Source organism: Oncorhynchus kisutch, linkage group LG4 (assembly GCF_002021735.2).
Source record: "Oncorhynchus kisutch isolate 150728-3 linkage group LG4, Okis_V2, whole genome shotgun sequence".
NCBI lineage: Eukaryota > Metazoa > Chordata > Actinopteri > Salmoniformes > Salmonidae > Oncorhynchus > Oncorhynchus kisutch.
The window spans coordinates 38683885-38706212 of record NC_034177.2 but is presented as its reverse complement, the minus strand read 5'-3'; the positions used below and the strand labels follow the sequence as shown (position 1 = coordinate 38706212).

The window sequence follows — 22328 nt, the reverse complement described above, 5'->3', positions numbered from 1 at the left end:
TTGTATTTACACTATCCCAGCAGCTATTATTAGAAATATAACTTTGGTCTGTGCTTCTCCGAGCATGCACTTCGTAGCCTATAGATCACTTTATTGAGCCCACACTAAATAGCCTATAGGCACACTTGATATTATTGCATGCCCATCAGAGAATCAGAGATGAGGGGCAGCATCTGGCACACATCAATATATAGCCTAATAAGCAACTTATTCTAAAACACTGAGAAATATTGACATTTCATCAATTACAAATTATATGACCCTCCCGTTCACTGAAATTGAAAACGCATGACCCTCACCCGTTTTACTCCAGGTAATCATTCTGAAAATGTAGATTCATCCCTAAATAAAAATATTCACCAAGTATTGATTTTATTAGAGCTGCAATGTTAACTTTTATTTAGTATAAAGCATTGTATTTCATTATGCTAAGGATGACAAAAGACAGACCATAGATATCATACAGTATCATCTAATGTTCCATACATTTACCTGAAGTAGACACCCAATGCAGGGCATTAGGTATGAGCCCTCTTGCTCAGTATAGAGACAAAGTAGTTTACTGATCCACTGTATATCCTAATAAATCTGGTGCTGATGGGAATAAATGTACCTATTAAAACTATACACATTGGAAATATACAAGCAAAACCATAAGATATCTTATGATCACTCATTATCCCTATATACTCTGGTGTGATCCATATGCATGAAAACACCCTGTTATGCCATAGTGTATGTATGTTATCCAGTTTTTTGTTGTTTTAAATTGATGGTCATCAAGGGATTCAAATGCTCAAATGTAGAACTTGGCATGGACATTTCTCCCCTAGGACACTCTCAGTCTTTAATGGGTCAGCCAAATTGCCTCACTGTTGTCGGTGTCCTCTGTTACCTTAGAGACAAGAGGAGTCTTGAGGGATCTTGTGCTCACCTAGGACTTGTGAGTCCCTCCCATTGCCATGGTAGCAGTAGAGCTGCTGCTGTGTCTTGTTGCTGTACGGGAAGAGGAGGCTAGAGATCCAACGGGGACACGTGACATGCCTCGTAAGAGCTGCCGTTACTGAAAGACCCCGCGCACGACAGAACCATAGGAAGTCCACAAGCATCAGGACCAGTACCAAGGACCCATAGAGCAGAACCACAGTCTGGAACAGGGACCTGTAGCTGTATTGGAATCAAAACAGAAAGCTCTCATGAAGAACTAGAGCCAAGCTTTCCAGTGGTCAATGACTATGATGCTTCCATGAAAGTCATTTTTGCAGACAGTGCCCAAAGTTTAGGATAATAATTTGATTTGATCAGTTTCCCACAAAAAATAAAATAAATAAACATCCATAACAACAATGCAAAAATAACAACACAGGAAATATCAATATGATCAAAGCTCATAAGTGTTCCAAGGCTGAAATGAGTCACAAACAACACCATCTGTCTCTAATATATTCCTAACAGCTTGTTTAATGAATTATTGAAGTGTCAGTTTTGCTTATATTTCCACAAAAACAACAAGTATAGGGTGTGAAGTATGTTGTATCAACCAAAAAGCCTACCATACGCTCACTCAATCTAAGGAAAAACACAACATAAATGCTGGATAGAAAGTTCTGCTCTCCTAGGGTAGCCATACTAGCCTACAGGTTTAGGTGAGTATGGTTACTAACCTGTAAACAGGTTCTTTGGAGTTCACTCTGGTCCCTGTCTGACTGCTGTTCATGCTATTGTGGTACTGGGAACGTGGGCAGCACTGTTTGAGCCCCAGACCCTCTCCCAGCCAGCAACAGAAGGACAGGTCAGGGGGGTCAGAGAGGCGGGGACAGTGGAACCCTGTGTGGTGACCACCCCAGTGGTCAGAGTAGGCCTCACACAGCATAGCTCCACATCCTACTTCATTAGGATTTCTGCCAATAAAAAGCAGCTTGTTAGTTGCATATAAGATATGTAAGACAATTGTTAGTTACAATTGTTAGTAATAGGTGACTTAATTAATATTACAAATTAAATCAATCACATTTTATTTGTCACATGCTTCGTATACAACAGGTGTAAACTATCAGTGAAATTCTTACTTACAGGTCCTTTTCCAACAAGGCAGAGTTAAAGATAAAGAGGATTTCATTGAGATAGAAGGATAAAGTGGAGAGCCTTACCTGGTTTAAGTGCACAGTATTCCCCTGCCTTTGGTTTGTGCTTCATGTGGATTATGTATGATGTAGAGCAGGAAACTTACCTAGCATTCCACAGGGAATGCTCACCTAGGGATCTGCTTGTCACATGGCAAAACCTTGCATGTCCTGTTTATCTCCCTATCTGGTCCCTTATCATCCCTACATTCTTTATCCAAACCTTCCTCCCAATCCAGTCATCATCCATCACTAGTAGATCATTAGCTGAATAGTCAGGCACTCTGCTACATTTTTATGTCATAATACTCTGCAATATAATAAAAATGAAGGATATGTTTTGTTGAACAAAAGAACACATTCTGTGTGTTCACATTCTCAATGTGTTCACATTCTCAGATGGACCAAATGTTATCAAAACATATTTCACAAAGTTCATCATAATGTAACAACTTTTCTGAGTGCGCATAAAAATCGATTTAAGATATAGATGGTTATTTAATCATTGGCTTTTGAGTACATCCCACAAAACTTTGCAGGTCTCAATCAATCGCGCTAGGCTAAAACAAAGATGATGAATACGTTAAAATAAATGGTCAGTTCCTGTCTGCTTACAGGATCCGACACTTTTTTAAATTTTCGCCTAAAATGACATACCCAAATCTAACTGCCTGTAGCTCAGGACCTGAAGCAGGGATATGCATATTCTTGATACTATTTGAAAGGAAACACTTTGAAGGTTGTGGAAAAGTGAAATTAATGTAGGAGAATCTAACACATTCGATCTGGTAAAAGATAATACCAAGAAAAAAAAACAATCTTTGAAATGCAAGAGAAAGGCCATAATGTATTATTCCAGTCCAGGCACAATTTAGATTTTGGCCACTAAATGACAGCAGTGTATATGCAAAGTTTTAGAGTGATCCAATGAACCAATGCATTTCTGTTCAAAACGTTGTATCGACTGCCAAAATGTGCCTAATTGGTTTATTAATACATTTTCAAGTTCATAATTGTGCACTCTCCTCAAACAATAGCATGGTGTTATTTCACTGTAAGAGGTTAAGGGGTGCTCTCCCATAGACGGGAAGCACTATTTTCATACAACTTCGATACCATAGTGACTTTTTAGTAAGCAGGTTAGGAGTCTGAGGTTAAGGTTAGGGAAAGGGTGAGTTTGCAAAAATCACTTTGTATTGAAGTGGCGTGAAAAGTATGTCCCCTCAGAGTAGCAGGAGGAGATCTGTTGACCCTTCCTGTCCGGAAGTAATTTAGCCATTCATCGTAGTCATTGTGATCTGTAGAATTGCTATTTTCTCATGTCATTCTAGGATTATGCATTATATTAATAAAGTCAGATTTAAATCAAATAAGATTAAGGGTACAAAAAAGGTTAAGGGTACAATACTGTACATATCAGTGGTGGCTGCTGAGGGGAGGACGGCTCATAATAACGTCTGGAACGGAGCAAATGGAATGGTATCAAACCATGTGTTTGATGTATTTGATACGGTTCCATTGATTCCGCTCCAGCCATTACCACGAGCCCGTCGTCCCCAATTAACATGCCACCAACCTGTGGTACATATCTGTCTGTGTTGGCAGAATCACTTCATAGCCCATAGAGCCAAGTAGGGATAGGCTGCCCGTCGTCACAGTTCCAAGACCAGTCAGAAACGTCCAGCTAACCATACGTCAATGCCGGTGGATCTCAAAACTGAACTTAGATCCGCGTTAAGTAGTAATGATGTCCTTCGCCACCGTTTTCTTACAGTAAATAATTTCAAGATCTTTCCAGCGAATTTCTTTAATAAATTATTGTATAACTAGCAAATTAGTTTTGATGTTGAGGGTGCAGTATTTATGAAGTTTGGCAATGAGGATTAGCATAGTTCCGCTAGACAGCTAGTTTAGCCAAGGAAAACTCGGGAAGGATATAGCTGGGCGCACTAGGCTAATTCAGGAGACTTGTTTTTGTGCCCTGACATCAGGAGCCGGAGGCGAAAAGTTTGATTAAAAGTTTCAGAGACTGAAACGAATACATCAGATAACACATATTTAAGGAGAGAGAATCGATATACAATCCCGAAATCGGCTGTAACTGTCACCAGCTAAACAAAGCTTAAAACGATGTTTGAATGATCCTGAATCCAGAAAATGAATGGTGACTGAAGTCGCTTATGGACACGTCGGTAGACTCCTCCTCCTCACCTCATTGAAAGAAAAAAAAATGAGGGAGTGGGATATTTCGGTTCCTCTTTCGTCTCTGACACGCATATCCAATCTATGGCTGACGGCGAAACAGAAAACCATTCGGTAGCAATGGATAACCGTCCACGGGCATCATAACGTCAAATTTTTTTTATGTGTCCCGAAAACAGATATTCGGGATGATTTGACTCTGACTGGTAGGTAGATTTTTTTTTTTACACTGAGCTAGCTAGCTAGTTACTGATAGCCAGGCTAATGCTAGCTAACTGGTTGTGTAGTCAGATAACTAACGTAACGTTAGCTAACAAACCTTACAGTGTTTGAGCCGTGGGATTGTGCCCAGCAGCTGTCAGTCAGTCAGAGATGAGTGCAAACTCCAGTGTCAAAAGGATTGCTGAAGCAAGCTTGCTAATGCAGTAATGTAACAGCACCTGCTAGCTAACTAGCTAGCTAGCTAGCTAGCTAACAGGCGTAAATGAAACAGACAGGCTAACTAGCTAGCTAAGTTGTTATGGTAACAGAGAAATGCCTACCCATAGAAATAGAACGGACTTGGACGCTCTAACCCTGACAAGTTGACTGGTAAACTCATAGGTACACTTGCAGTGACTGCCAGGTATTGCGATGCAATAATTTCAATGGTAATTTGGAATGTTCTATCAATTGATGCTGGATTGCCATGGTGATGTAGATTGTTCATTCAAATGATGCTAGCTGATGTAGCTCTTGCAATGGAATGTATTTTTTTTTCTAATGTCAGTTGAGTTGACTCACAGCACAGATTGAAGCGTATGTACACTTAGGGTACACTCAAATTGTTGCAAATCCACCCAACCTGTCATTGTAGATCCTAGCTAATATGGCTAGCTGTCTGTCAGGCATGACTGCATTAATCATAGTTTATGCCTGTGTATGAATGGTATCCTATTTGGAACTACCTAGCTCATTTAAAAATACAATGACATTGACTATCCAATGAAAGCTTTATTTGTCACATGTGCCGAGTACAACAGGACCTTACTGTGAAATGCTTACACGCCCTTAACCAACAATGCTTTTTAAGTTTTAAGCAAATATAGTTTAGAAAACATTTACTAAATAAACTAAAGTAAAAATAAATAAAATACAAGTTACACAATACAATAACGGGGATACCTGTACCGAGTCGATGTGCAGGGGTACTGGTAATTGTGTTAATTTGTAGATATAGGTAGGGGTAACGTGAGAATGCATAGATTCTCTCAGTAAAGCTAGCATCGAAAAATATATTTGTCACTGGGTATCACTAGATCTTGATAGCTAGCTAGCTATATTGATACTTATTTGCTTGAAAGATGAAGAATTATTGAGTTGCCATGTTATTTTTGCTTCACACCTCATCCCACACACGGGGAAATCACCATGAACTATTCCGGAGCTTTATTTGACTTCACTGATTGCTGCTGTTTTCATTTACAGGTTCGACAAACAAGGATACATTTCCACAAACTGATATTTCTTTACCATGTCGGTGTCCATCATCTGTATTGATGAAGGGGAATCAGCAGTCAGTGGCCCCATCTTTTTCTTACAAGCTCACGCATGGGAAATAATCAAATCTAGTCTTTGGAGTCTGATATCCTCATGTAGTGATTTATGCATTGCAAAATGTGGAGCTTGCAACAGTGACTTTTCTGAGCAAAGATTGCAAGCTCATTTATATTAAAGGCAGAATACTTTACTTAGCTAATATCACTGGAGCCTGTCATTTCCATGTTAGGAGAGGTTTAGTCATCATGCACAGATGGCCCAGCACATCATTTTTGAATTGGGAACCATTTAGTTGTTTTGCAGCCAGTGTAAGTGTTGGGTCTTATCATCACAAATCCCCATGGCAAGGCTGTCACTGACAGCCTGTTAGTTGATAGGATTATGATCATACAGGATTTGCTGTTGGAAGGAGGAACACCTGTCTTTCTTTAGCTAGCAAGCTTCCTGAAATCCAGGCCACTGGGCTCTACATGGTTATTTTGCTTCTTGGTATACATTCTTTATCAAGATCTGTCTGTGACTCTCCTCTCCTACACACTTGCATACAGCCTTTTACTGAGTACTAAACGCAGGATTACATAGTTGTTTTGGCCATGCTTCCTTAAACTGAGATTATTACCCTCCGGCTTCAGAAAAGGACCCTAGGACATAATTTAAACATGATCCAAACGTGACCAAGGAAATGTGTGTTCTTTTTTTGTCATTGTTGATATGCTTAAGCTTTGTCACTACAATGCTCTCTTTGACATTTGTCTCTCACTCTCATCCTGGAGTGCTTTGAGCCAAGCGAAAAAGACTATCTAAAGAGCTGGGGGTACCTGTAGCCAAGTCCTTCATTCACCCCTGTTTCTCCGCACCACTGAAGCCATGTGCTTACTGTTATGGCTATGCCCTGGCAGCCAACCAGAGCGAAAGGGGACTCTGCCAGTGCTAAAGAATTAGACACAGCCCAGGGAGTTGGACTGGACCAAAGGATTGCGCACACAGACACCATGCTGCGGAGACAGTAGGCTCCCTGTTTGAGCCCTCGCTGTTTAGTGCTTGTTTTTTTTCCCCTCCTCCGCAAATCTCAAAGGTTTGGATGGTTGGGAGCACAAGGGCCACTTTGAAGGAGCCCGGCTGTGGTTTGGCCGGAGCTGACAGACTGCTTGCCAGCTACTGCTGATTTAAGTACCCTATGTCCCTCACCACACCTACACCCTTACATCCACCTTCTCTGCCAACTGTTCCGCCCCTGACTGTTCTGGTTAATGGAGGTCTAAGGGAGTGCAGGCAACGTTGGGGAACTGTTGCTGACACTGGTCCTGCCGGTCACTTTCAGGCACTTTTTGCACTCCAAGGACTGCACTCCACTCTGTCCTAATTAAGGACCATTCCCGCTTATCTTGGAAGTAAAGAACTACAAGTCAAGGTATTTATTTATTTTTATTTTTTGCCCCTCAAAAGGCTTTTCTACAGGCTAAAGGATGAAGTTGAAGAAGCAGGTGACTGTGTGTGGAGGAGCCATATTCTGTGTGGCCGTATTCTCCTTATACCTGATGTTGGACAGAGTCCAACATGACCCTGCAAGGCGACAGAACGGCGGCGGGAACTTCCCAAGGGTAAGACATCTATAGACATGGCACCACTAGTAAGCTTGTTAGTCTCAACCCTTGTCTGCAATCAAACACCACGTTGTTGTGATACATCTGTGTGCTGTTACAAGCCAGAGGCAGTACCTTTTTCAAGTTTAATGAACACTTTTCCTTTGAATTTGAGTTACATCAAAGCTGTAATTATCAAACGTATAATACTCTAGGGCCTAATTGGTGAGATGCACACATGTTTAAATAATTAATTTATTCATTTATTTTGTACTGTATTCTGAGAGGCATTGAGCTATTTTTATAAACACACCATGTGTAGAGATGCCCAGCCACCACAGCTGTGCTGATATTTGTGACCTGCAGACCCGCTCCAGCAACAGTGTAAATAATGAAGCCTGGATTGAATTGTTTCTGACAGGATTTTTGTCATGTTGGCCTAAACTTGTTTTTTGGCATTTGCCTCAAATAGGACCCATAAATTGTTTGCTTTTATTTATTCATTTACGTATTTGCAACAGCTTGAGTGAACAAGGACCTGGATTTTCACAACAGTGTTTCCTTTGGGGAGGGGACAGTGAAGTAGTGTATCCATCCAAATAGACTTGCTTGTCATGTTTAGCTCCTCCTGTGACGTTCATCCCCATTTCCCCCCCGGGGCCTTTTTCCTCCTGCATTCTAGAGCCAGATCTCTGTTCTGCAGAACCGCATAGAACAGCTGGAGCAGCTACTGGAGGAGAACCACCAGATCATCAGCCACATCAAGGACTCTGTCCTGGAGCTGACCGACACCGGCGCTGTGTCCCCCAGCGGACAGCTGCCTTTCCGCAGTGCCAACGGCTCCTGGGTCCTGCCCTTCGACGGACGCCCCACTTTCCTCTCTGTCAAGCCCCAGGACTGCCAGTTTGCCCAGGGCCGCCGCGGACAGACCGACCTGCAGGTGAGCTGCTCTCCAGGGACTTTCTGGGTATTGTTCTGTTGGCCATCAGTAGGCCATATGCGTATGTAATTGTTAACACACTGTCTCTTGTCTACGTGACACGTTTAAGGTGAGAGAGTACCGATTTCATGTGATTTGCCTCTTCTCTCCACCCTTACCACTTTGCCAACTTCGGTCTATTGTCTTCCAGATGCTGGACGTGTACTCCCTGCTAAAGTTTGACAATGTGGACGGGGGTGTGTGGAAGCAGGGCTTTGAGATCACCTATGAGCCTGGGGAGTGGGACAGTGAGCCTCTGCAGGTGTTTGTGGTCCCTCACTCCCACAACGACCCAGGTGAGGCATGCCTCAAAAGCAAGTTTCTTCAGAGCACACCTTAGCAAAACATTATGAAATGGATAATGAAAATTAGGGTTTCTTATTGGATGAGGTCAGGTAGTAGATCTACCTTGCTGTTTCAAAACTGCAAAGTGTGATTGAGGCCTAGTGACAGGGAAGACCTTTTATTTTTTGGGTCTTACCACAATTCAATACATTTTTCATGTTTTGCTATTACCTGCTGATGACAGGATTGACAAATGGAGTGACATAATTACATTAGAATGCCAACGTCTAGGCTATTTTTAGATTAGAATGTCTGTTACTTGGCACGAGATTTGATTTTAGCCAGAGATTGACAGTTCCATTAGATTTATTTACAGCCAGTCTGAGGCCCGCTAGCTAACGTGACAGTTATTGACTTGTTGACTGTGGTAGATCCTGCAGGTTGTCACTCAAGAACAGGAATGGCCATTCATTATGCTTCCATTTGAATTAGATTTGACTTTACTCATTACTAAGGTGTCACTGAGTAAATGTTCACAGCTAGTCTTGGGTCTGCGGAGAGCTATGAGAGACCACTGGGACTGTTGTCAGTGAATCACGCTAAAGCTGTTTTTTTCTTTTGTTCTGGGATGTCCTCCAAAAACCAGGCCAGAGCTTTTAATGTTTAACAAGACTGCAGGTAAAGTGAAGTAGGTCTAATGGCAGGACTGGCGTAGAGTCATAACAAGACCTGCAGACAACGCAATGGTAAAAGGCCCCTTTCACTATTTAGAACTTCCATATGTGAGGCTCTTTAGAGGACTTAAGGCAGTAGTGGAAAAAACACCGTTTTTGGCACCGAACCAATGGGTTTAGTGTGAGTGAATCAGTCTGACATGAGTCTGGTTCCATCTGCACTCTAAGGCAAAGTAGCTTGGTCAGTCCTGGGATAAGGAGGAGTGAAACTCTTGTTGAATATTTTTGTGATCATTACAATTTGGCTAATCACATGACTACAAGGTGTGTCTTCAAATTGCAAGTTTGTTGTGCAAATGAATACAAAGTGTTCCTCAAGTGTGTGACGCTTAATATGCATGCTATTAAAGAAAGCAATTTTAAATAGTTATTATTTTTGTATTTTTTTTAAAACCCCCTTTATATTGTAATAATCAATGCATAATGTAGTAATTATTTCATACGCAAAAACTTTAAGATATGCATTCAGAATTTACTACATTATTGGCAATTTATCACATTATCAGCATTTATTACATTTTAAATGCCAAAGTTAAATTATTAGCAGTTATTACATTGTCAGTTGCTACATGCATCTCATCCTTTGACAATGCATTCAAGGTGGCTCATTGTAAGTCAGTTTTTGTTCTTTTTAAATAATAAAACAGGTGTTATTTTTAATACCGCACAGCTGTTTTGTATGGTACTGTACTGCTGACCTGCTCTTACCCTTCATCTTGCCATGGCACAATCCAGAATGCACTATAGGAAATGGTACAGTACAATACAGGGTCATATTTTGTAGACCCATAAATGCTTTGAAACAGGGAGGTAGCCAAAGCCTACCTCAGGAACTTTTCCAAAAAGGAACTCCTGTTTTCAGTTGAACCGTTTTGCTTCAGTACTGCCAGTCCTACTGAACAGGACCCTGTTTCTCCTGATCTGTATTGTTGCGCTCATCACCTCTGTGCTGCTGTCTCCCATCCCGGCAGGCTGGATAAAGACATTTGATAAGTACTACACAGACCAGACGCAGCACATCTTCAACAACATGCTGGTGAAGTTGACTGAGGACCCACGCAGGAAGTTCATCTGGTCCGAGATCTCCTATTTCGCCAAGTGGTGGGAGAGCGCTGACATGCACAAGCAGGAAGCCATGCGCAAGTAAGCGTCTCACAGTCGCAGTACTAGCTCTCAGGCATCTTACTACTGCCCAAATGGATTCTTCCTTAAAGTATTTGAGCTGTCTTTTGAGGATTGCCCACATGGGGGAAGACTCAATAGTGCCGGTCTTGGTAGATTTGATTTCAGTTGTTTTCTGTAATGAGGAACTCGTCCAGCTGTGAATGTCTACCTAACTAGCAAAACAGTATATTTTCAGTATCACTTATCACAGGCTGTAAACAACCTGCCAGGCCACATTAGCAGGGTGATCTACAGTAATTAACTAATGTGCTCCACATCTGCCTTGTCATAGACTAGATACTCCTGACATAGCCTGCTTTCTGGTTAATGAAGTGGCTCGGAGTAAGAGTTTGTTTTTTCTCACCTCCCTACTGTGTGGATGTCTCAGGCTAATCCTAGGAGGTCAGCTGGAGATGGTGACTGGAGGCTGGGTGATGAGTGATGAGGCCAATGTTCACTACTTCGCCATGATCGACCAGCTCATAGAAGGCCATCAGTGGCTGGAGAAGAACGTGGGTAAGTGACACGTCTGCCCTCTCCGAGACACTTTTTCTTATTCATGCAAGGGGCTTTGTACCCTAAGGTTTGGAGCGGAAGCATTTGAAAGTTAAACTGATTCAAACTCTGAGCCCATAACTTTGCAACGACACCTTTTGTGCATATTGTGTGAAATCCTGAATGACTTCGGACATAGTTCTGTCTTCTGTTCCTGTATGAGTTCCTTTTAAGATGACATATCAACTGTGCACCATGCTCTGTTGTATTTTCCATGATGTTAACCCTCCTGTGCTGTGCCCTACCGTAGGTGTGACCCCCCGGTCAGGCTGGGCTGTGGACCCCTTTGGCCACAGTGCCACCATGCCCTACCTGCTGAAGAGGGCCAACCTGACCAGCATGCTCATCCAGAGGGTCCATTACTCCATAAAGAAGCACTTTGCCTCCACCCGCAGCCTGGAATTCATGTGGAGGCAGGCCTGGGGTCAGTGGCTGGCTGGTCTGCTCCCAGGAAAACCATCTCATCTATTTACACCATAATGTGCTTTTCTCTCTGGAATGCGCTGCAACTCTGGACTGTCTTTCAAAGTCAAATTGAGTTTGTGGGAAATGTGGCAATGGCCAATTTTATAGTTTGAACAAAGAACAGTAACTGTGTTCCTTGCTTGTATTTACATTGAACTTTTTATATTCACAAACTACAAATAAGTCAACTATTTTCTTCCTTTTTGTTTGTATTGCCAGACCAAAAGTCGAGCACGGACATCTTCTGCCACATGATGCCCTTCTACAGTTATGACGTGCCACACACCTGCGGGCCGGACCCCAAGATCTGCTGCCAGTTTGACTTTAAGAGGCTGCCAGGAGGCCGGGTCAACTGTCCTTGGAAGGTTCCTCCGCGGGCCGTGGTGGAGGCCAACGTGGCAGAGAGGTGAGCCAAGCAGAGAGAGCCTCCCCGGGGCCTTGTACACCACACTGCTGGGGGGAGGGGGTGGATATGGGTCAAGGAGCATTTTCAGGGACTGTGTGGGGGATTGGGGGTGAGGAGATGTCAGAGCTCTGGAGTAGAACAGGGGGGTGTGGGTGCAGAAATGCAGGAAAGATGCAACTGGCTTTGGAGACCGTCACTGCAACTTGCTTGTCAATCACTAGTTTTGTGTAGAAAAAAGAAACGCTTCATAGAACTCTACAAAGCACATATTCCAGAGAGAGGCTAATAGAAAATAGTTCTCTAACTGAAATCTATTGATTGCCTTTTTCCATTAAAGGTATTTTTTTATTTTTTATAATCCATTTTCTAAGGTCATGTACAGTCATCTATTGTCCTGTAACACTGGGATGCACTCACACATCTAAGAGATGTGATTGAATATGTAATGCATTTCAAAAGAAGACATTTCTGCACACTGCTTGCAAGCTTTCTTCTTTTCATTAAATGTATGCTTTGACGAAGGTCACTAAACAGAAACGTTGCTATTGCCAATAATGTCAATATTCTAAAGCAGATATTCCCAAACTGTCGGGGGTACGCCAAATAATAATGTGATTCACATTTAAAATAATAAATACATTATTATTATTATTTTTCTCACATTTTCAAACAGTCCATTTATATTTTCCAGCGGGGCTATACATTACGGTGCGGTTTCTCTCGCCTGAGTAGCCTCGTGTTACTGCCACAAATACAATTAAACCATCTAGTGTTCAGTGAAATAACAACACAATGTCAAATACAGGTAGCATCGTCAAATAATGAACATCCAATCACATTAACCGTTACTCTCTCGCGGGAATTCTACTTAACAGTATCCTTATATAACCATATAAAACCACTTATATAACCATTTCGTTGTAAGGCCTGCGTCCATAGAGACACATACCAGCTGTACTGGTAGTACTCCTACTACCAGCAGTACTACACCTGCACCTATATATGACACAAGTTGTTCTGCTTCCACAAGCACATCCAATGCTAGCATCAGTAATTCTACATTTATTGTTAGCCCAGCTAGCATGGACACTGACAGTTGTGATCTGATGCAGCCGACGAGCTACCGTCGTCCCCTAACCCGGGAAAGCACCAAACAACAGACAGGGATGTTGGACCATCGAAGAGGTGCAAATATGATGAGAACTACATTGAGTTGGGTTTCACTTATATTGGGAGTAGTGCCTTTCCTCAGCCACTGTGTGTTATATGTGCAAAAGTACTATCTCACAACTCGATGAAACCTTCACGGTTGCGTAGACATTTAGAAACAAACATACCAATTTGAAAAATAAACCACAGGAGTTTTTTGAGCGACAATTAAGACTACTTTTGAGTAGTAAGACATGTATAAAAGCAGCAGATACCATTAATAAGAAGGGACTAGAAGCGTCTTATATGGTGAGCTACAGAGTGGCTAGGAGAGGCAAGCCCCATACTATTGTGGAGGACTTCATTCTCCCTGCTGCCGCGGATATGGCTGGGACAATGCTGGGGGAAAAGGCCATAAAAACTATCCAGACAATGTCTTCCTCAAACAACACTTTCACAGCACATCAGTGATATGGCAGGAGATGTTCTGAAACAATTACTGCTTCTCACACAAGCCAGTGAATTCTATGCGTTACAGTTGGATGAGCCAACAAACGTGACGGGCCTGGCACAGCTCCTGGTATATGTCTGTTGTGTTTATGGGGGGTCAATTAAGGAATACATCCTCTTCTGGAAACCAGGACAACAGGAGAGGATATTTTTAAAGTACTGGACAGCTTTGTGACATCAAATGGACTTTGGTGGTCAAGATGTTGGTATCTGTACTGATGGCACAAAAGCCATGACAGGGAGACATAGTGGAGTGGTAACGCACGTGCAAGCAGTTGCTCTCGACGCCACTTGGGTACACTGCAGCATCCACTGAGAGACTCTTGCTGCCAAGGGAATGCCTGACAGCTTGAAAGACGTTTTACAATGAAAAGGGTTGACTTTGTTAAAGCAAGGCCCCTGAACTCTTGTGTATTTTCTGCATTATGCAGCATTTCTCACACGACTAGCCTATCTGGGTGATGTTTTTTCTCAAATTAATAATTTGTTGTATGGGACTGTATAAAGTTTGGGAACCACTGTTCTAAAGCAAGCACTGTTCAGGAATTTATTGTTTTGAATCCTGTAATACTGGTACCCACAAGATACAATTGTGATGTTAATCTGTGTGTAACCTCTCTTTCCACCCTAGGGCCCACCTGCTCTTGGACCAGTACCGAAAGAAGTCTAAGCTTTTCCGCAGTAAGGTGGTTCTGGTTCCACTTGGAGATGACTTTCGTTACGACAAGGCCCTGGAGTGGGACCAGCAGTATCTCAACTACCAGAGACTCTTTGACTACATGAACTCTCACCCCGAGATGCACGTGCAGGTCAGCGACCAAGCCCACAATTCTCTGGCTCTTCTGGTCTGTTAGTTATTGAACATTAGTTTTTGATTGATGTTTAGAGAGGACATTTTTAGATTCAATCTCACCTGTGCTCCTGTATGTCTCCAGGCCCAGTTTGGGACCCTGACCGAATACTTCACTGCGGTTTACAAGGCCAACAATGTGCCCCAGGGTGCCAGACCCCCAGACTACCCGGTGCTGAGCGGGGACTTCTTTGCGTACGCAGACCGCGAGGACCACTACTGGAGCGGCTACTACACCTCCCGGCCCTTTTACAAGAGCATGGACCGCGTGCTGGAGTCCCATCTCCGGTAAGGCCAGGTGGAATCAGACAGACATGGCTTCAATACACCTGTGAAACAGCAGGTTGGCATCTGAGCCTTACTCTCAGTCGTTAATTCAACAATGTTAGCCATGTGTGTAGTTTTCAAAAGCTAAATAATTGGAAGATGGAAACCTGTCATGCACACTGTCAAAGGTTCACTTGTCTTTGTTAAACTATTCCTGTGTGGTGTTCCCAAGGGGGGCAGAGATCCTGTTCAGTCTTGCCGTGGCTCATGCTCGCCACACAGGCATGGAGGGCCGCTACCCCACTTCAGACTACACCCTGCTGACGGACGCAAGGCGTACCGTCGCCCTCTTCCAGCATCACGATGCCATCACAGGCACCGCCAAGGAGAACGTGGTCATTGACTACGGCAACAGGTCAGTGGCTAAGAGAGACGCAGAATAGAGATGTGCCTGGTTTGGGGACACTGGTTTGATAAAAGACACACATGTCTCAAACTTCAAGAATATTAGGATAATGTGTCCTTGGTCCTTTGTCTCTCCTGTAGGTTACTGCACTCCCTGCAGGGCCTGAAGAGAGTGATCATTAACGCAGCCCACTTCCTAGTGATGAAGAACAAGGATGTGTATCGCTTCTACCAGACAGAACCCTTCCTAGAGACGGTGAGGGAGAAGGACTGGGAGCGTCAACCTGTTCATGACATGGAGCTCTCTAACAATGCATTAGTGTTACAATAGCTTATATAAGTCCATCTTCTCTTTTCTGTCACTTTCCAATGGGATTCTGTGGTTGACAGGAGTTGTGATCTACTACTCAGTGCTTCTCTAGTGTAAGCAATCAGTGCAACTGACAATCGCATACTCATATCCTTATCCTATAGGATGACAGACGTGCCACCCAAGACTCCCTGCCCCAGCGCACTCTTATTGAACTGGACCAGTCAGGACCCAGGTACCCCCACCCCCCCTCCACTCTGCCCCACTAGAGTCTCTCATGGGTCCGGTGTTTGTGACTGATATCCCCGTCTCTCCGTCAGGTACCTGGTGCTATTCAACCCGGTGGAGCAGGATAGGCTGTGTGTGGTTACAGTGTTGGTGAACTCTGCCAGGGTCAGGGTGCTCACAGAGGACGGACAGACCCTCCCTGTGCAGCTCAGTGCCCAGTGGAGCTCTGCTAGCCAGATGAGCGCAGAGGTCTTCCAGGTGTGGTTGCTGGTTTAATTTGTAGTGCTCTCAGTGGCTACTTAATGGGCATTGCTTGGTACTTCATTTGACAGATGCATTGATTATATTAGGTGTAGCATGAGTGCCCCGGTCTGTCTGCCGTGTGTGTGTTTAACTGTGTTCTGTTCTGTCTACAGGCCTCCTTCATGGTGCGTCTGCCTGCCCTAGGCCTGGCTGTGTTCCACCTGTATGACTCTGCCGACACCCCCATGACGCTGCGCTCTGAGACCCTGCTGAGGCTGTCTGGTCGGGGGCAGACTGCCCACGCCGTGGATCCCCTCCCCCTCCGCTCCCAGACGGCAGACCCACAACCCTTCTACACCTCCACCCAGTCCCTCACACTGGGCTTCTCAGGAACCACAGGCCTGCTGGAGGTGCGTGGAGGGGTAGAGGGGCTGGCTGCCGCCAAGATAGTAGCCTATGTAACGCAGTACTTTTGGCCAAAGGCCTGGACTGTCATTTGGATATGCAGCCACTGACTGTGCTTTGTCTCTAACAGATTTGGAATTCAGCCTAAAAGTTTACTAAAATGATCAAATTCGTCCAAGGCCCTTTTCTCATTTGATGAATTCCAAATAGGCAGCACAGACTCAGTTGGTTGAAGTGTAATGTATAATATGGTCTCTCGTTCTGTCTCTCGAGCAGAGTATCCGTCGTAAAGATGACCCTCAGGAGTTGAAGGTTCAGATCCAGTTTGTGACATATGGTACTCGGTCCTCCAAGGATAAGAGCGGGGCTTACCTCTTCCTGCCTGACGGAAAGGCTAAGGTGAGCAAGCTTTAAAACCCTCCTACCTCTACTAGGGATACAGTACGTTACATGTAGACCATTTTTGGATCAGTAACCTGCCTCAATCCTAACCTTAACCATTAGATAAACACACTGTCTCTCCATCTTTCAGCCCTACAGTCAGAAGGAGCCTCCGGTGGTGCGTGTGGTAGAGGGACCTCTTTTCTCTGAGGTAGTGGCTTTCTACCAGCACTTCCAACAGACCATCCGCATACACAATGTGCCAGGTGTGGATGGTCTGTCTCTGGATGTCACCACCATGGTGGACATCAGAGAACAGTCTAACAAGGAGCTGGCCATGCGGCTGGTCACTGACATCCAGAATGACGACACCTTCTACACAGACCTCAACGGATTCCAGGTCAGACCACAACACACACTTTACACTATAGAATGTCTAATCTTTGGCTTCAACATGTACCTCGATACTGTAACGTTTCCACAGATGCAGCCCCGACGCCGCTTCCTGAAGCTCCCCCTGCAGGCCAACTTCTACCCAATCGCCAGCCAGGCCTACATTCAGGACAGCCAGCACCGCCTCACCCTGCACTCTGCCCAGGCCCTGGGTGCCACCAGCCTAGAGAGCGGTAGGGATGGACTGCAGTTGCTACATCAATTTTGGGATTTATGAAGTAATGATATGTACCCATTGACTCTTTAAGAATATCACTTATAAATGCCTCATGTGCTTAGTTGAACTGTCAAACCCAAAATATAAGCTTGTCTTAAGCCAATGTTTGTAAACTAAGTAAATGTAACAAACACTATATAGCCTCAAAACATGATTAAAACTATAATTTGGTTATCATGGTTTGGCCAGTCCTTGCATCTTTAGCTCTGTCTATGAATTTGGTTATATTACTCCAGCCCAGCTTTTTACCACAACAGAGGCAGGGAAAATGCAATTGACCATCCATAGGCAACCCAATTTGAAGAAGACAATGCTATGATCTTTGTCTGAACGCTCCCAACCCATAGAATGGTGGAAGTCCTCAATGGGAATGTCAATCATAAATCGCATTCTATCCAGGATCTATGATAGAGCTCTATGTGCATGTCTCTGCTTTTCCCTACTTCAGGCCAGTTGGAGGTGATTCTGGACCGGCGGCTGATGCAAGATGATAACCGCGGCCTGGGCCAGGGACTGAAGGACAACAAGAAGACGGCCAACCGCTTCCGCCTCCTACTGGAGAGTAGGTCCACTGGCAACAAGGTCAGTCAGTCTAGAGTCCTCAGATGGAAGTTACTGGAACTTCCTGCATCTTGTTTATAGGTGTCATATCTAAGCAAATGAAGCCAATATAGTCTGAGTGGAAACAGTGGGTAAGCCAGGAATTCTGTTTATCAGTAGTTGTTGAAAATGTCTCATCTCTCATGCTGCGATTGTTAACCACTGTCCCTCCATACTTTTGTCACCCCCTTTCATTTATTTTTGTTATCTTTGTCTGTCTGCTCTTCCATTGCACTCCAGCATGCTGGCTTCTTTGCCAAACTCTCCTCCATGTTTCACTCGCTCATCACAATCACTCTGAGAGGCGGTGCTCAAGAGGTAACGTTGCCACGGCAACAGTGAGGTTGCTTGCTACCCAGCTGTAGCTGGCTGGTAGTCTGTCTGTGTAATCTGTGCTATAGCTGTAGTTCTTAACTTTAGTTTAACCTCTGTTTTAGCTGCCCTCTACCCTGTAGCTCAAAGGTCTGCCATAGCAGCATCCTGGAATTGGATATGCGCTTAAAATTAAAATAATTGTTTTCAGCTGTTCAGCTCTGCAGCTTCCCTGCTGTGTTGAGTGCTGAAGCTAAGCACAGTGGGATGGGGTTAGTTGTCAGAAATGACCCGTGTTGTCTGTTGTGATGTGTTTCTCTGCCTCTCAGGTGGTGGACAGTGGACCAACCAGCTTCCCCTCCCTGCTCAGTCACTTGACCTCGGCCATCCTCAACCACGAGGTGATTGCGCTGCCCGTGCTGCCCAAGAAGCGTGGCATCCCTCCCCTGCACACCTTCGCCCCCTTCACAGGGGCTCTGCCCTGCGACTTCCACGTGATCAACCTGCGCAGCATCCAGCACCAGGTAACTAGAAGTGATGTCATTCTCTTGTTTGTGGAGCGTCAATATACTGGAAGATATAATACATGTAGGGTTCTGTGTGTTTACCATTGATGCTGATATGTTTCTGCTTTGCTGTTTTTGTGACGTGTAGCAGGACACCCACTCCCCGTCTCCCTACACGGCCCTCATCCTGCATAGGAAGGGTCTGGACTGTGGTCTGGAGACCCCCAACCCCGGCTTCAACTGTACCACTACCGAGGGACAGGTCAGTGGTCCTCAACCACACACATGGCTCACCACAGACACAACTGGATAGTACTGTAGGTTACACACATGGCTTACCACAGACACAACTGGATAGTACTGTAGGTTACACATATGGCTTACCACAGACACAACTGGATAGTACTGTAGGTTACACATATGGCTCACCACAGACACAACTGGATAGTACTGTAGGTTGCACACGCATGCAATTGGAGTCATTATGGTAGTCTGGAAAGATTATTCTGTCAAACACACTCTCTACCCCTCTTTCACAAACTGTATTTGTCTGTCTCTCTCTACATTTCTCTCCTTGTGGCTATCCCTCCAGCTGGGTTTGTCGTCTCTGTTCCGTAACCTGGACCTCCAGCTGCTCCAGCCCGTGTCGCTGTCCCTGATGTACTCCAGCCCCCCTATGGCCAACGACTCCTCCGTCAGCCTGGAGCCCATGGAGATCTCAGCCTTCAGGCTCAAACTGCGCTAGCCAAGCCCAGATACACACCTCCACACCAGTCCAGGCCCAGACCAGACTCACACAGACCAGTTTTGGTCCCACCTGGTCCTGCTCTGTTCAGTTTTATTCTATAGGAAAACTGCATCCCAGTGCACAGAGGGGTGGCCACGCTGGTGCTTCCTGGTCCAACCTGTGTATACACTACGTACCACACACACACACCACACGCACTACACACTCTGAACTGTACATTCAGCCCGTAAGAGCAGGTAGCCTTCATGACTAGACTCTATCTGCAGGGGGCAGAAGATGGCTGTCGCAGACACAGACAGACAATCTCAGAACCAGAAACCTTTTGTGCTTGTGATAATACAGGTGCTGTCTTTATCACAGAACAGATACTGGCGGTCTTCTGCCTTTGCATTGCAGTAGTGATGTCAAGTAACACAAACATACTTTGTTTTCAGTTTTTAAGATCACTTCATTTGATTATTTTTTTGTATCCCATCCTGGACTAACTACTGAATGTAAATATCACAAGGATAAGGACCTGGGAATAACGTGGCGACGAGTGCAATTTCTAAAGCTTTATTTGGTGTGGACAGTTTTAAAAAATCTATATATAATCCTGATGGAGCCTACCTGCGGCGGACTAGAGAACTGTTCATTCCATTAGGTGCTCATCACTGCTCATTGTTTTCTATTGACTGCATTAACCGACTGACTGCAGCTGTGTACTCGCAGTGTGAATGTGTGCTCTCTCTCGCTCTCGCTCTCTCTCTCAGTAGCTATGGCTCTGTAAGATACTGTATGTCAGGTAGTCAGTCACTCTGTAGTCACTACCAGACTGGTGACTAGATCAAACACACTAAGGACATCCCAATCCTCACTCTGCTTTTTTTGTCAGTCATCATTATCATTATCGAATGAACTGGACGGCTTGCTATCCTTCCCCCCCCCCCCCCCCTGCTTGTAGATGGTCTGTGGACAAGGCTGGCAGTGGAGGACCTGGAATGGAATTTAAATTATGTTTGTATTTAAATTCTCCTAAAGCTGTTCTTGTTGTGTACTCTCCTGTATGCAGTGGAAGATACAACTATGATGACTATACCTCGTATTTAACATATGACACATGGTTATGTATAGTATGTTGCTGTGGAAAGACTTCTGTGAAGATGCAGTATGTCGGAGGAGTAGTAAGTGTGTAGTGAGACCCAGAGTGCAGTATCGGGGAAAAGGTTTCGGTTCATACTACTGGACTGCTAATCGTCATATTAGTGAGTCTGTGTAGTGATGATGGAGCATCGGCGTACTTCCTTATCTCCTTGTTTCAAAGCCAGACAGGGAGGACTGTGGTTCAACCTTCACTACCTAATTATGTGGAGACATTAACAGGGGTCCTCCAGGGCTGACTTAGACAACCAGTGTACTTTTGCATATGTGGTCTTTTTATTTATTTATCAGCTTTCATCATAAAACATCTCTATAGCCTTGACCCTGGTTGGGTGAAGGTACTCTATGATCCATATGTCTTTGGTGGTGAAGGTAAATCATCAGTAATGGCAGATGCACTATGTTGATATCGGGCCACTCTCTCTGCCATATCTCACTATATGTTTCTCCTCTACCTTCTTCCCTGCCTCTTCTACCATCCTAGCATCAGTGGAGGCTGGTGGGAGGATTTATTTGGTATGGCTGAAATGGAATGAATGGAACGGAGTCAAACATGTCATTTCCATATGTTTGATATGTCCCTTTTTTAAATTCCATTCCAGCCATAACAATGTCCTCCTATAGCTCCTCCCACCAGCCTCCACTGCCTAGTGTCCAATGCTACTTTTCCTCTGGGCTTTTTATATTTCTCCACCTTGCTGTCCTCTGTTACACCTCCCTCACTACATCCCTGATGTTTTACACTCCTTCCTCAGAACACACTTCCCTACGGTCCAACATTTCACTCCACAATGCTCAGGCACTAGCCTGGTCCTATACAGTATGTGCTGTAGCCAATTCCTCTATTGATATGACAACAAAAGAACAGAATGGTGGTTGAAGTACCAACACACTGGACCACCAGATTACCAATGTACCTGCATCACTTTTCAGGTTGCATTTTTCCCTCTAATTATATGTTCTACCATGACATGACAACTGTACCTAGTACAGCACTCTCCCCTGTTGTCCCTTTCTCCTCCTCTATTTCCTACTGTCTGTGTCTGAGTCACTCTGTAGACTTGTCTTTTGTATGTGATTTGTTGTAGCACTTTTTTTTTGTTTAAGATGGAATTTATGAAGGAATAATTTTATGTTTTCCTCAGTTTTTGTTTCTTCCTGGATGTGTGTTTCAAAAAAGATGCATAGAAATCAATTGCAGAAAAGGTGGAGACACAATAAAGATCAAATATGATACTTGGTATGCGTTTTGCCACTGCTTATTTTCCTCTTATAACCAACTCTTTATGTTAGCACCTTTTATTAAAGGCTCAATGCAGCTGTTTTTATATCAATATCAAATCATTTATGGGTAACAATTGAAGTACCTTACTGTAATAGGTTTCCATTTAAAATGGGCAAAAATTTTACTAGGACTGTATCGGAGTGGTCTGAGAGGGACAACTGAAAATTGCTTTTATAGAGCGGTGAGGAGAAAGAAGTCTACGGAAGAGACTTCACCATTCATTTTCTGTGTTCAGGGTTCACTCAAACATTGTTTTAAACTTTGTTTTACTGTTGAAGTTACAG

General features: G+C 44.0%; 2 protein-coding genes across 3 annotated transcripts; one reads left to right on the top strand and one right to left on the bottom strand.

Annotated features, from left to right (window-relative positions):
- Positions 1 to 355: 355 nt before the first annotated feature.
- Positions 356 to 2843, bottom strand: LOC109888684 (protein shisa-like-1a). The gene is made up of 3 exons (XM_020479854.2): positions 2151 to 2843; positions 1665 to 1901; positions 356 to 1167 (listed from the first exon to the last, which is right to left on the bottom strand). Exons 2-3 carry the CDS (start codon positions 1871 to 1873, stop codon positions 897 to 899), a joined length of 480 nt encoding a protein of 159 aa, XP_020335443.1. The 5' UTR covers positions 1874 to 1901; positions 2151 to 2843; the 3' UTR covers positions 356 to 896.
- A 1125-nt stretch (positions 2844 to 3968) lies between these two features.
- On the top strand, positions 3969 to 22000 carry LOC109889493 (mannosidase, alpha, class 2A, member 2). Of its 2 annotated transcripts, XM_031822922.1 has the most exons (23): positions 3969 to 4531; positions 7311 to 7465; positions 8130 to 8387; positions 8578 to 8722; positions 10417 to 10588; positions 10998 to 11125; positions 11415 to 11588; positions 11849 to 12035; positions 14326 to 14503; positions 14630 to 14832; positions 15044 to 15226; positions 15358 to 15472; positions 15691 to 15761; positions 15847 to 16012; positions 16171 to 16407; positions 16679 to 16801; positions 16935 to 17183; positions 17268 to 17409; positions 17902 to 18035; positions 18294 to 18371; positions 18695 to 18889; positions 19020 to 19133; positions 19464 to 22000. In XM_031822922.1, exons 2-23 carry the CDS (start codon positions 7331 to 7333, stop codon positions 19614 to 19616), a joined length of 3540 nt encoding a protein of 1179 aa, XP_031678782.1. In that variant the 5' UTR covers positions 3969 to 4531; positions 7311 to 7330; the 3' UTR covers positions 19617 to 22000. The 2 variants fall into 2 exon arrangements, with proteins under 2 accessions (XP_031678782.1, XP_020336532.1); XM_020480943.2 differs by lacking the exon at positions 18294 to 18371 and having other exon boundaries at positions 3982 to 4531.
- Positions 22001 to 22328: the final 328 nt, after the last annotated feature.

What these genes read in the sequence shown, in the direction of transcription:
- LOC109888684 (XM_020479854.2), bottom strand. Translation starts at nt 1,873, where the DNA reads ATGCTGTGTGAGGCCTACTCTGACCACTGGGGTGGTCACCACACAGGG. An exon ending in TCCAAAGAACCTGTTTACAG is followed by an intron (nt 1,168 to 1,664) that starts GTTAGTAACCAT and finishes ATTCCAATACAG; the next exon opens with CTACAGGTCCCTGTTCCAGA.
- LOC109889493 (XM_031822922.1), top strand. Translation starts at nt 7,331, where the DNA reads ATGAAGTTGAAGAAGCAGGTGACTGTGTGTGGAGGAGCCATATTCTGT. An exon ending in GAGGCCAACGTGGCAGAGAG is followed by an intron (nt 12,036 to 14,325) that starts GTGAGCCAAGCA and finishes TTTCCACCCTAG; the next exon opens with GGCCCACCTGCTCTTGGACC. An exon ending in TGCCTGACGGAAAGGCTAAG is followed by an intron (nt 16,802 to 16,934) that starts GTGAGCAAGCTT and finishes TCCATCTTTCAG; the next exon opens with CCCTACAGTCAGAAGGAGCC.